At 44.9% G+C, this 14873-nt stretch overlaps 1 protein-coding gene across 1 annotated transcript in view; it reads right to left on the bottom strand.

Moving 5' to 3' along the window:
• Positions 1-3156: 3156 nt before the first annotated feature.
• LOC144502775 (transmembrane protein 132C-like) overlaps positions 3157-14873 on the bottom strand; it is a 1024516-nt gene continuing 1012799 nt past the window's right edge. Inside the window, exon 9 of the mRNA XM_078227043.1 lies at positions 3157-4433. Coding sequence (XP_078083169.1) covers positions 3237-4433 — 1197 coding nt within the window. The 3' untranslated portion in view covers positions 3157-3236. The remainder of the gene's footprint in view (positions 4434-14873) is intronic.

Genomic DNA, 14873 nt, shown 5'->3' with positions numbered 1-14873 from the left:
TTGGAGGCCGATCTATAGAGTACTGTCAGATTTATGGCTTTTTCCTTTCCTGAACTGTTGATCAACCCTGAGAATCCAGCAATGAGACAAAGCATGCATTCCCTCTTCCCGCCACCATGATTCTGCAGGACAAACATGCCCCATCTCAAACTGCCAAACTCTTAGCACTTCCAAAACGCAGGATCATTCGCTCGTTCCTCCTCACCGCACCCCCAGGTCCAAGTCCGGCAAACCCTATGACCAGCAGCTCAGTCTTATCAAATCCAAAGGCCATCCCCACACTCCCAAAGGGCCTCTTCTCAAACGCAGTTGAATCCCCACCCCCTCCATCATATTGTCAAATAACAGACGCCTACTCCAACTGATACATTTCACATACCATCTTCAGCTTTAATATTAGTGAGGGATAAAAATTATATACAGAAGGTAAAGGGATATATATATAAAAAATTAAGGGCATCCATTTGTGGATCTCACGAACAGTCACACTTGTGTAAAAAATTATTTGAATACCACATGATGAAAATGGATTTTGACCCAATCCATTATTATAAATATCAAGGGTCCTGCTGTGAAGCTTCACATGACACCCTTATTGTTGTAAAACATTGACAGCGGAGGAAAACTGTTCGTTGAAAATTATAACAGGATAATCACAGTAACACCTCATTTGATGGTAACAATGAACACGAAAATGACCTTTAACCTGGCTTTACGACACAAGGGTCAATGTTAGAATGTGGCTCCACTAAAGCAGTGACAGTGATTGAGATCCATGATAAACACCACCATTCACCATCCCCGCCCCCCCATCAACCTTGTTTCCTTCCATTATCAAAAATAAAGTGTGTCTCATCAGAACTTGCTGATAGTTAAATCTTAATTTAGCAACAAATAGCTCACATGTAAATGCACCAGATCTCTGATGCTGTTGAACATTCTAGCTCATACCATTTTGTGCTGAATGATATGAATTGATTCGCATTAGCTTTACAGAAAGCGCTTTGATTTGGGCACATGTCATTGACATACATTCAGTATCATGAATATTGTCTCCAGTTTTCCTTTCCCCCAATGAATAGAACCCCAACAGTGCAGAAGGAGGCCATTTGGCCCATCGAGACTGCACCGATTCTCCTCCCCATTCCCTTAACCCCACACATTTACCCCACTAATCCCCCTAACTTGCACACCTTGGGATACTAAGGGGCAACTTAGCACGGCCAATCCACCTAACCTGTGGAGTGTGGGAGGAAACTGGAGCACCCGGAAGAACCCGACGCAGACACAGGGAGAACATGCAAATTCCGTACAGACAATGACCTGAGGCCGGAATTGAACCCGGGTCCCTGGCGCTGTGAGGCAGCAGTGCTAACCACTGTGTCACCCAATGATGTCCGTCCATCTGATTAATACATAAAACTAATACTTGCTGCACCTGCTATCAAAGAAGTCGGGGTGAAACCACATGACTGATGTAAAGTGGCATGCAATTATTGAGCTGAGTAGAATTCTGGCTTTGAAAACCAGTTTGTTAAGGAAAGCCATAAGTCACAGCTTACATAGTTCTAAACTTAACTTAAAACCAATGTAAACTGTGACTTATGGCTTTCAGTAACCAACTGATTTTCAAAGAATTTTCATAGAATCATGAATAGAATCCCTACAGTGCAGAAGGAGGCCACTCAGCCCATCGAGCCTGCACCGACCACAATCCCACCCAGACCCTATCCCCATTACCCCTTAAACACATGCATTTACCATAGCTAATCCCCCTGACACTAAGGGGCAATTTTAACATGGCCAATCCACCTAACCCACACATCTTTGGACTGTGGGAGGAAACTGGAGCACCCGGAGGAAACCCATGCAGACACGGGGAGCACGTGCAAACTCCACACAGACAGTGACCTGAGGCTGGAATTGAACCTGGGACCCTGGCGCTGTGAGGCAGCAGTGCTAACCACTGTGTGAAACAGACAGATTTCTTTTAATCTAACAGCTTGCAGCCTCCAATATTTTCCACTGTTACCCTGTCAATGAACAAACCCAATGCAGGTGGCTGGAAATGTGACCAAAAACACCTGAGATGTGTATAAACTCTGAGGTCCCATTAAGTCTGCTACCCCTCTGGAAACGTGAAACTTCAGCCAACTGCACTTGGCATTGGAGAACACATTTTCTTTTACAAAATGTGATAAAATATATCTGCCTGCTCTGTCAGGGGCACCAGGCCATTATCTCTCATTATGCTGAGCTAACAACAATCTCTGAGTGTTGCTGGGACCCTCCCTGGACCACAAGTGTGCGTAGCTCTTCAGAAAACAGACAGAAGCATTGCATGTGACAAAAACTCGAGAGTGGTCGGAAAAGGGCTAGATTTTTCAAGCTATCTTAAGCAACTTTTATTTACAATGTGTATAATATTTATAAATAAATTTTACATTCTAGTAATCTACAATGCATTCTAGGTATACTTTGTTAAAATATTTCACCAAAGTTATAAAGGTGGGTACGGCTCGTTACTACAGCATAAATAATAACATGAAAAAAAGAACCGAGAGCCTAAATATAAACAAGACCTTATAAAATAAACTTTACACAGAACGTAGGGTTCCAAGAACTCAGAATACAACTGAAGTCCAAGATTAACAAATCATATAAAATGACTACATTTGGAGTTGGCCCTTAAGACACAGGTGATAAGGGCCATCTCCCATGGTCTACTGCCATAGTGTCATCCAATCAGAAGTGCTTCTTCCACAGCCCCACCTATTCGGGAAGGTGTCTCCAATCAGGAGTGCGCGTTCCTAATGTTTATTCAGTTTAGAGTGCACTTTCCCTCTGTTCATTCCCAGTGTTGTTCCCCTTTCCAAATTAATCTGGCATTTAGTCTTTCCATCAGTGCTTGTTGCACCTCTGTACTTGCATTGTCTTTCCATTCGCTGATACGCAGTCTCATTTTTCTGCATCATATAAATGTCCACACGCATCCTCTTTTTCCCCATTGTCCAACCAAAGGACACCTCCAGTCAACTGAATAGTGCATTCCAATGGATGGCATTCTTCACAGGTCGTCATGTGCTGATTTATCCAATTCCTGTGTAGTTCTGTGCTTTGCTGCCAGTACTTAATTCCCGCACACCGGTCCCATTGCTGACTGGATTTCCCGCACAATCACCCAAAACTGAAGGCATAAAGGTGAGCAAAGAATGAAAACAGATAGGATAACATAGTTACACATTGTCATGTATTCTCTCCATGTAGTTTCTCAGTTCGTGTGACTCCCCCAAGCCCATGTCCTGGCAAACCCATTTAATATCTTCCTCGTTACCCAGAAGGATTGAATTTGTGGCGGGGCATCCATCATCCGGCGGGATGGTCGTAAACGTTGTAAACTTTACCCGTTTCCGTTTTGTGGTGGGGGAGTTCAAAGGTTCGTCTTTGCGCTCCTTCCCCTCGCTGCAGTGGGCAGATCTGTGCACCTGTCCTTGGACGTTCTTCTGGCTTCCCCCATTCAGCAGATGGTTGCTCTCCTCGAACCCTGCTGCCCGGTCTATTACAGTCGTGTGCTCGCAGAGCTGCTGGGGGGATATATCAGCAGCATTCTCCAGCAGCTCAGTCTCGTTACCTAACCAAACCCAGTCGTGGGAATGATTCATATTCCCTTGTGCTTCCGTGGGAATTCGCTTGTGCCGGTACTTCAAAGCAAACATGACACAATTAATTAAGAAGACAAGAATAGCTAGGCAAAAGACACCCAATAAAGCGTACATTCCAATCTCCAAGTCGGTCAGACCTCTAGGAGCCTGGACCAGGTCATTTTCATCCATACTTTCATCACCCGCAGAGTTCCTGGTTAAGTCATTTGAGGGGAAGTTGGCAGCATCCAATGGGATGTTTTGGAGCTGGCTGTCACCTTCTGAAAGTTGATCGATTCCATTCACTTTCCTGTTCAGTGAAGCTTTGGCTGTTGTGCTCTCCTTTCTCATTGAGCTTTCTTCGCGATCCGCAGTGGCACTGCTGACGTAGCGGCCATTCTGCCCCGGCCGGTCTTGATCTGCATTCTTTTGCCTGCGGTCACTGGCGCGGTTCTCCAGATCTCCCTCGCCACCACTGTCATCGCCGCCACCTTTGGAGCCGGCATCGCTCTGACCAAATTTTACCTGGACCTTGCTACTCCCAACTGCCAGGATACTTTTCCGTTTGGATTTCTGGCAAATCTCACTGATTACCAATTCGACCTTCAGCAGATTCCCTTGCCCCTCTCCCTCGGCAGTGATGACTGGCCAGCGCAACTGCAAATCCTGATAAGTCGAGATGACGGCCTCTTCCCGTGAAGTAACAGTAAGTGTAAAATCCTTGGGATCATAAATATCCAGTGGAGTCAGACTGTTGTCACTGAACTGGATCCAACCGCTGATTATTGCTTCCTAGAGAGAAATAAATAAAAACATGGTTCAGTTTTATGAATATTGCATTAAGATTCTGGCTCCTGCAATACATCTGCTCGTGGCCCTGGTGGCTACACTGGGATTACACCAAGTGTTGACCTCCACCATTGGCAGGTTGACCCAATACCATCTTCTCAATGGCAGTTCAGAATAGGCCTAGGGGATTTTCACAGTAACTTCATTGCAGTGTTAATGAAAGCTTACTTGTGACTCATAAATAAACTTTAACTTTAAAATGCTGGTTCTATTAGTTATGTCACGCCATGAATGAATAACAAAAATATTTCGTGTATCATCATGTGCAGAGTCATTGAATTCTACATTGCAGAAGGAGGCCATTCGGCCCATCGAGTTTGCACTGACCACAATCTCACCCAGGCCCTATCCCCATACATTTACCTTAGCTGATCCCTTTGGCACTAAGGAACAATTTAGCATGGCCAATCCACCTAACCAGCACATCTTTGGACTGTGGGAGGAAACCGGAGCACTCGGAGGAAAACAACGCAAACACGGGGAGAATGTGCAAACTCCACACAGACAGTCACCCAAGCCGAGAATCAAACCTAGGTCCCTGGCGCTGTGAGGCAGCAGTGCTAACCATTGTGCCAACGTGTTGCCCGTATCTCTATACATGAAAGTTCATCATTCGATGCAGCAAGAGCTGGCAAGGCAGAATTAATTGATTGAAATGTATGACATCCCCAGCGCTTACGACATCACAGACTTGCACTCAGATCAATTCTAGCATGTTGACCATTCTGAAAGAATCTCACACCATTGGTCCCTGAGGGTGGGCTCCCCATACCTCAGCGTAAGTGTTAAGGGTTAGAGCAAAATACTGCGGATGCTGGAATCTGAAACAAAAACAGAAAATGCTGGAAAATCTCAGCAGGTCTGGCAGCATCTGTGGGGAGAGAATAGAGCCAACAAAGATGCCGAAAGGTCATCTGGGCTCAAAACGTTGGCTCTATTCTCTCCCCACAGGTGCTGCATTTTCTGTAATTCCTCTGCTTATCGTAGAAACCCTACAGTGCAGAAGGAGGCCACTCAGCCCATCGAGCCTGCACCGACGACAATCCCACCCAGACCCTATTCCCATAACCCCACATATTTACCCTGCAAATCCCCCTGACACTAAGGGTCAGTTTAACATGGCCAATTCGCCTAACCTTGATGGGCTCGCCCCCACTTTAACCTTGTCTGGCAACGGCACTTCAATTAGTACAAGGCACAACCTCTGCCCTTCTTCAAAAAGTAGCCCCACCTTGTAGAATGCTGGCCAATCAGAGGCCAGTAGATCTGCACTAACCCCAGGATTGGTGGCCACTGCCGGTATTGCAGGTGGCCCACGAGGAAGAGGAGCCATGGACACCCCAAAGCCCAGGCAAATCTGATCGAGCTGGTTGGGCTAGACCGGTGAGGGCTTTGGGGAGGCATGTTGGGCAGGATAATGGGGGAAGGTAGCGAGTGAGGTGGGAGGGAGCGGCAGGGGATGGTATGGAAGTTGGGGAAAGGAATAAAGAGAAGTTGCCCACTTTGCATGAATTAACATATGAGTAGCTGGCAGGTTGTCCACTTCTGCAGCTCCCAAACAGTCAACCTCCTCCTCAGTGACGGATGCTTTGACTGCCATGGTTTTTAGCAGCTGTTATGTATGTTGGGGCATTGTCTCTAAGGGCGACACGGTGGCACAGTAGTTAGCACTGCTGCCTCACAGTGTCAGGGACCTGGGTTCGATTCCCAGCTTGGATGACTGTCTGTGCGGAGTCTGCACGTTATCTGCAATGTTAATGTAAACCTACTTGTGACACTAATAAAATAAAACTTTAAGAGAATGGGTCATATGACCTCAGGTGTGGGGTGAGATGTTGGGATCCACTCAGAGTGGGCAGTCAACATTTGGAGTGTGGGGTGAATAGACCGAATGAAGATGTGTTCCCTGACGCCTGGGTGTGGAGTAGTTACTGAGGAGAAGCCTCAGTGCAAAGGGATTTAACAGTAGCAAGCCTCACATTTACTTTCAGCAGGAGGGGGGCCATTAGCTGGGGTGATTTCAGTCTGCACTAATGCAATGAGCAGCTGTCATCATAATGCTACCTAGTCTGCTGGATACTTCCAGCATTTTCCCCTGTTCGTTATCTCTTTTTGGTTTGATTCTTGTAGTCGTGGAAAAGTGCCTGCTTTACTTAAATCTTCCGCTATGTCGCGAAAATGTATCCGCCTCGAATAATTAAATAACACTGAGAAACTGCACTGGATTTCTCCAAGCCGGTAAAGTATTCCTGAGGGTGTCACATTTTAGTTCTATTGCAGATTTATTCTATTACACTCAAGAAATTAAAGATATGTTTATGGGAAGCTACTGTTTTAAAATTAAAATATTAAGTTGCTTTGAGCCTGTTCAAACATCTGAATCTGGTGAGACTGCGCTTGATACTGGTCTGGCCAATAGCTGTTTGCATTGGATGTGATCTGTAAACTGATTGTCTATTAATGGCTTACGGCGCAATCTTTAACCACATTAAACCACTTTAAAAGCCATTCACTTATCACACACTAAAATGTTAGTGCAGTCACATTTATCTTTTATCTCTGGTTTGTCTGGTCTGTTTCATTGTTGTCTGCATTGGGGACATTGTTACTCTAAATCAGCGGTCTCCAAACTCTGATCCGGATGCGGCCCGCGGGCCATAGTTTGGAGACCCCTGCTCTAAATAATTACCTGCTTCGTTAAAAGCATTGTCGAAAAACTCTTTACATACAGCACTTTGGTATTATAATTTAGATTAAGGGTCTGTGATCGCTTTGAAAAGGGGTCCTTCAATCAAAACGTTTGATAACCATTGATTGACAACAGCAGAATTACATACCTTCACAGTCTGTAGCCTTAGGCCACACTATGGACCAAGGTAGTGGTGGCCTAGCCAGCAATGCTTACATCCAATGAATGATTAAAGTAATAATTCCTCTGTTAATAAAAGGCGGTGAATTCCTAGCTCAATGACTTGTATAGAATAGTGTGCCGGGTTTGCTTTACTTAAGTAGCCAGGTAGTGAAGGACAGAACTGGGCCCTACTCTTTACACATTTATAAGTGTTTCTTTACAGAGGCACACATTTAGAAACATGCACCTCCAAACCCAATAACCACAATTTCAGTCCGCTCCTATTTTGATTGCATTTTGTAAATGCATTATCCATTCAGTGCCCAATTTGAAAGAAACACCACTGACCCACTGTTCTTGTATTTATGGGAGCATAGGTGAATCCCCAGCTAGTTCCCACCGCCTGAATACAATTAAACACTCAGTTAATACACGACTAACTAGGAACAGCAAGCGGTATATCTGAAATTGAGGTAACAACCTGCTAAAGTGGTGAGCAATGTTACCTCCCGAGGTTATCTTTGGACCATTTAGTTACTGAATGAATTGAGGAACGACCCCACATTGTTTTACACTCTGTGATGGTTGACACACTAAGGTCAGAAATGGGCTCTTTTTGTCCAAGAACTAAGAGCCTACAGTTTGTGCCCTTGGGTACTTACTCACAGCTGGTAGTGTGTATGATTTTTCTGCTAAACTGAATCTTTTAACCCTTTCAGTGAGGATGATTATTAGTGTGACTGTTAGCCCACTTCAAGGTTGCAAAACTTTGACCTAATCCATCACTTGTAGGATCAATTAGTTTTGTATACAGCTTGCTGCTTCAAGTATTTAGTTCTGCATGTAGTCCTGTATTGTAGCTACATATAGAATCCTACAGTGCAGAAGGAGGCCATTTGGCCCATCGAGTCTGCACCGACCATAATCCCACCCAGGCCCTATCCCCATAACTGCATGTATTTACCCTAGCTTGTCCCCCTGACACTAAGGGGCAATTTAGCATGACCAATCCACCTAACCCGCACATCTTTGGACCATGGGAGGAAACTGGAGCACCCGGAGTAAACGCACGCAGACATGGGGAGAACATGCAGATTCCACACAGACAGTGACCCAAGCCGGGAATCGAATTAGGGTCCGTGGCGCTGTGAGGCAGCAGTGCTAACCACTGTGCCACCGTGCTGCCTGTACACCAGGTTAGCTCCTCAATTTCAGACATACCGCTTGCTATTAAGTTTATCTTTCACTACACCCTAGCTATGACCGTAACACTATATTCTCCACCCTCTCCTTTCCTTCTTCCTCATGTACGGTATGATTTGTCTGTATAGCGCGCAAGAAACAATACTTTTCACTGTGTGTTAATACATGTGACAGCAATAAGTCAAATGCGATGCAAATATGGGCTGATGTCAAAATCATTGTCAAGTTCGACTTTGTACAGATGTGGTGCAGTGAGCAAGGAGGAGCTCCACTTATCATCTCTTACTGGCTGGACATAATGGAGCTTTTATGGATTTGTTTTCCACTTTGTAGATTAAGAAAGGCTCTGGTTGGGGCACTGCCCAGCCATGTCCCTCACCACCCAAGGGCTATACTCACCTCCGCACCCCCCAGTGCGACCATTATGACTGGTTCTTGTCTTTAGAATAGAATAGAATCCCTACAGGGCAGAAGGAGGCCACTTGGCCCATCGAGTTTGCACTGACTCTCTGACAGGATATCTCACCCAGGCCCTCTCCCCCGCCTATCCCATAACCCCACACATTTACCATGGCTAATCCATCTAACCTACACATCTTGAGACACTAAGGGGCAATTTTTACCATGGCTAATCCAGCTAACCTGCACATCTTTGGACTATGGGAGGAAACCAGAGCACCCGGAGGAAACCCATGCAGACACGGGGAGAATGTGCAAATTCCACACAGTCACCAAAGGCCAGAATTTAACCCTGGTCCCTGGCGCTGTGAGGCAGTAGTGCTAACCACTGTGCCACAGTGCTGCTGAAAACTAGTAGTGATTCACTCTGGCGTGACGTTATGCCAGGTGGGTGGGAGGATAAGGCGTGAGTGGACATTAAAGTGTCAAAGCCGGTAAGTATATGATAATGTATTAAAAATTATTCAAATCAGGTTAAAGTTTATTTATTAGTCACAAGTAGGCTTAGATTAATACTGCAATGAAGTTACCGTGAAAATCCCCTAGTTGCCACACTCCGGTGCCTATTCGGGTACATGGAAGGAGAATTTAGCATGGCCAATGCATCTAACCAATACGTTTTTCGGGCTCTGGGAGGAAACTGGAGCACCCGGAGGAAACCCACGCAGACACGGGGAGAACGTGCAGACTCCACACGGACAGTGACCCAAGCCGGGAATCGAACCTGGGTCCCTGGCGCTGTGAGGCAGCAGTGCTAACCACTGTGTCACCCCAGGTTCACGGCCTCTCTGGGCATGAACCTGATCATGTCACAGGTGGAGGGCAGGGAAGGTCTCAAACTGAGATCTCGCAGGGGCAAATTCCGTTATGGCCTCCTCATGAGATTCAGCGACCATAATTGGATTTGCGCCTGTGGCGAACTGGCCCACTAAATTCCGCATTAGGTGAGTCATTAAGTGAATGTATCTCACAGCATGGTGCAAGGATATTCCGGAATAATTATCATCAGAGTTCCTTAGTTCAACCAGTACTACTTAAACTGGCAGAATGATGCAACATAAAAGGGTATCCCCTGCTTATCCATATAGATAGGCCATTTTACTTGACTTTAAAAGACTTCTCTGCACCCTGTTCTACAGGCTGGCGAGAGTTTCCCTTCCTGTTCTCATGGCTTGCAGCACTTTCCTGCCTAATGGTGCCTATGTCTGTTTTTCTTCAAAAGTTCATTCTGTCAAACAGCTTGTCCTTTTCCATTTCCATCTCCACCAGACTGACAGGAATCAAAGAGTTTCCTAACAGAACTCTGACAGGAAGCGTTGTGAATATCCGGGCAAGCTAATGAACCACAGTTATCGGCCCACAAGATGCTGGCAATGAAAATGTTGAGTTAAAGGTGCAAGCCGCTAGTGGTATAGAGCAACTGGGGTTGCTATGGATGTCAAGAAATTGTTGCATTTGTGTCATGAGTTAGTTAACATTTCTGTTGGACTGTCTGTTTGAAAAGATTTAAATGATAATACGATTGCTCTTTTTTAAAAATATAATATGATTGTTTCTTTTTTTTTGCTCATTCGTGGGACATGGGCGTCGCTGGCTGGCCAGCATTTATTGCCCATCCCTAGTTGTCCAAGGGCAGTTGAGAGTCAACCACATTGCTGTGGCTCTGGAGTCACATGTAGGCCAGACCAGTAAGGACGGCAGATTTCCTTCCCTAAAGGACATTAGTGAACCAGATGGGTTTTTCCGACAATCGACAATGGTTCCACGGTCATCAGTAGATTCTTAATTCCAGATATTTTTATTGAATTCAAATTCCACCATCTGCCCGTGGCGGGATTCGAACCCAGGTCCCCAGAACATTAGCTGGGTTTCTGGATTAATAGTCTAGTGATAATACCACCAGGCTATTGCCTCCCCAATGCCACATGAAAGACAAAACTAAAAGCAAAATACTGTGGATGCTGGAAGTAAAAACAGAAAGTGCTGGAAAAGGGTCTGGCAGAGTCCGTGGAGAGAGAGAGAGAGATTTAACATTTCACGTTCAATATGACCCTCATTCGGAACTGACCCCTCTTCACAAGTGAATCATGTTTTGTTTCACTGATTAAACTGATTTGTTACATTGATTTGTTACAGATCCTGAATGGACTCAACTCAAAGCTAAATTTGTTTCAGTTTGTCAGGATAAAGTTTAGAACAACACTTTCTCCTGCATGTAAATGGTGGATAATGGTGATTTCCCACTCACCTCAGGCATCAACAGCTCCCCAGACTCACAATCAATGGCACTGGACTAATTGGAGATGAATGACTAGATGGAGATGATGTGCAGCAAGAGGCAACTCACTCCAGGAAAACCCAGGCCAATATTTGGCCTTTGTGAGAACCAATTCCATTTCCCACTCTAGTGGCAAATTGGTGAATTCCCCCCCCCGCCCCAAGAGAAGACATGAATGACTATCTCTTCAAATGTTCCACTGAGTTACTTCTGACACTAATAAAAATAAATTTAAAACTGATCACCTACTGACAAAGGCGGAAACATAGAAGATAGGAGCAGAAGGAAGTCATTTGGCCCTTTGAGCCTGCTCCGCCATTCATTACGATCGTGGCTGATCGTTCAACTCAATAGCCTAATTCTGCTTTCTCCCCATAACCTTTGATCCCGTTCGCCCCAAGTGCTATATCCAGCCGCCTCTTGAATACATTCAATGTTTTGGCATCAAATTCAATGTTTTGGCAACGGAAAATCTGAAGAAGCTGCATGGAATAGCCAAATCATTGCTTACAAATCCAATGTTAACATGAGCTACTTTTTCTAAATCTTCTTTGTGGAGTAATGGTCAAAATGTGCAGGGACAATTGAGAAGAGAATACATTTGCAGGTTTAAATGTGGTTCAGTGAGAAAGAAGTGATTATGGGGGACATGAGGAATTTGAAATTGACACCAAGGGAGGAAATTCAACATTCTTTTGGATTATAGAATCCCTATAGTATAGAAGAGGCCATTCAGCCCATCGGGTCTTTACCAACTCTTTGTCAGAGTTTTTACCCAGGCTCACGAACCCCGCGCTATCCCTGTAACCCACACATTAACCATGGCTAATCCATCTAACCTACTCATTTTGGGACATTAAGGGGCAGTTTATCATGGTCAATCCACCTAACCTGCACATCTTTGTACTGCAGGAGGAAACTGGAGCATCCGGAGGAAACCCATGCAGACACGGGGAGAATGTGCAAACTCCACACAGTCACCCAAGACTGGAATTGAACCTGGGTCCCTGGCTCTGTGAGGCAGCAGTTCTAACTACTGTGCCACCCCATAATTGTTTTGCTGATTCTTTGGGCATAAAAAGAATGTGCGCGAGACAATTTCCGATTGCGGTTCATTGCAACCAACCTTTCCCAGCTGAATGTTGGGCACAATCTTGAAATCCGGTGACTTCTAGCGTTTGGGAAGCTTGACTTTACATTTATGAAAATAATGGTCTGAAGGGCAGTTTTAGAAACCTGATTGAAATTTGTGGACTGATGGGCAGAGCTTGCATCACGCAAGTTGTAGTCTTCAGCAACTGTTGACAAGTGGCCAGAAAGCTTTGCGGAAGTGCTCCTCTTGGCTCCACAGTTTAGGCTGGCATTCCCTCTCAGCTTTGCTTCTCTCTGCATCATAGAATCATAGAATACCTACAGTGCAGAAGGAGGCCATTTGGCCCATCAAGTCTACACCGACCACAGTCCCACCCAGACCCTATTCCCAAAACTCCTCATATTTACCCTGCTAATTCCCTGCCATCCATGTTAATTTAGCATGGCCAATCAACTGAACCCGCACATCTTTGGACTGTGGGAGGAAATTGGAGCACCCGGAAGAAACCCACACAGACACGGGGAGAATGTGCAAACTCCACACAGTGAGCCGAGGCCGGAATTGAACCCGGGTCCCTGGCGCTGTGAGGCAGCAGTGCTAACCACCGTGCCGCCATCACAGGGTATGTACTGGCACAGGCCAATCCAGGGGAGTTCCTCTGATGTGTACAGAACTGGTTACAGAGCAAATTATTAAAGGAAAATCAGAAATTCTTTCAGAAATAGTATGATAGAATTGTTGGGGAGACTAAAGTGGGGCCGTGGGACAGAAAACCATGGGAAGTTTTCAAAAAGGCGGAAATAATTAATTGGAGATCAGAGATAGGACATTGATCAAAGTTGGGAAGACTAAGGTTGATGGACCTTTGCTTAAAGCATGACTATTTCATTCCGTATTGCAGAGTTTCTCAGAAGAAGGATAGGTGCTTGGGAGGGAAGAGATTCATTTAGTCAAATCACGTCTGTCAAAATATGTTTGCAGCTGTGGGTATTGAAAGCCAAAGTCAAAATTCAGACAGTTCTGAAATTATTCTGAAGTGGTGCAGATTGACAACTAAAGATAAGTGATTCAATTTTACCAGCTGAAAACTCTGGAGATCACTGGGCATGGGGTGGGAGCTGGAAATGAGGGGGGCAGGAGCTGTTAGGATGCAGATATTAATATCTGTTGAGTCAACAGTCCAAGGAATTTATTTTTCATTAACTATTCCACAATAAAATATGACCCAAATTAAACTCAACATTCCCCCAGTACCGTGTTAGAGAGCTACTTTGTAGGCATTTGAAAAAATGAGCATTTTTCTACATCCGTTGACAACTTACTGAGTGGTTTTCAAACTTTCTCGTGAATCGATTAGCATTTCTATAGAGTTGATAGAAAACTTTCCATGGAGCTAGGAGACAGTCAAAAATCTGAGTGTTCTATGCCTTGAAGAAGTGTCTCCCTTCCAATATTTTCTTTTGTTAACTTGTATTATTTCTTTCAAAATAAATTGGAGAATTATAATTATAATTCTGCACAATTAATAAAGAAGAAAATCCACGTTCCTTATCCAGCGAAAAGAACCTAGTTACAGGACCAATCACAAGACAATTCTAGATCAACAAGAACATAGAACATAGAACATAGGACAGTACAGCACAGAACAGGCCCTTCGGCCCATGATGTTGTGCCGAGCTTTATCTGAATCCAAGATATAGAACATGGAACAACAGTCGACCAGAGAGATTCTAATGGGCCCCATTGTTCCTTTAATAATTCCACATTTACTCCTTTAAATCTATTTGGTACAAACTTTTTCCACATTGATCTATCTTTGTGTGAAAATAAATTTCCCAATATCCATCTTAAATCTGTTTTGAATCTGTGTCCTCTTGTCCTCTTGTTCAACACATGTAGTTAAATTTAAAGTAAACTTTTTTGATGCTCTTAACATTGAATCTATCTTTATAAAGCGACTGGGGTGTGTGCCAAAAAGGTCCAAAGTGACACCATTGCCGGAATTTTACTGTCTCGCCCACCCGAGGCTCATAAGATCCCGCCTGAGGCCAACGGAGAATGCCGTTCTGCGAGCCTCGCCCACCCCGATTCTGGGGCAGGTGAGGCGGTACAATTCTGGCCTATGTAAAAATCTCTGGATAAGGGAAGGGAAAACACAGTAAGAGTTTTAACAACACCAGGTTAAAGTCCAACAGGTTTATTTGGTAGCAAATGCCATTAGCTTTCGGAGCACTGCTCCTTCGTCAGATGGAGTGAAAATCTGGAGTGGAAATAAGGGAAAGGAAAACAGAAGCGACCTTGCCCTCATCCTGATGGCCACCTTTGTATGTAGCTGCATCCAGCTGCGAGTAGATCCTCGGTACAGAAACACCAAGGGCGGAATTTTCCCGTCCCGCCTGCCACGGGAATCGAAGTTGGCGGGACACGGACCATGCAAAAGTCTGGTGACCTCGGGCGGGCTTTTCCAGGCTTGGGGTTAGCATGGGGGGACGGGGTGGA

This window comes from Mustelus asterias, chromosome 13 (assembly GCF_964213995.1).
Source record: "Mustelus asterias chromosome 13, sMusAst1.hap1.1, whole genome shotgun sequence".
Taxonomy (NCBI): domain Eukaryota; kingdom Metazoa; phylum Chordata; class Chondrichthyes; order Carcharhiniformes; family Triakidae; genus Mustelus; species Mustelus asterias.
The sequence above is the reverse complement of the archived record's forward strand: the minus strand, read 5'-3'. Positions and strand labels throughout refer to the sequence as shown.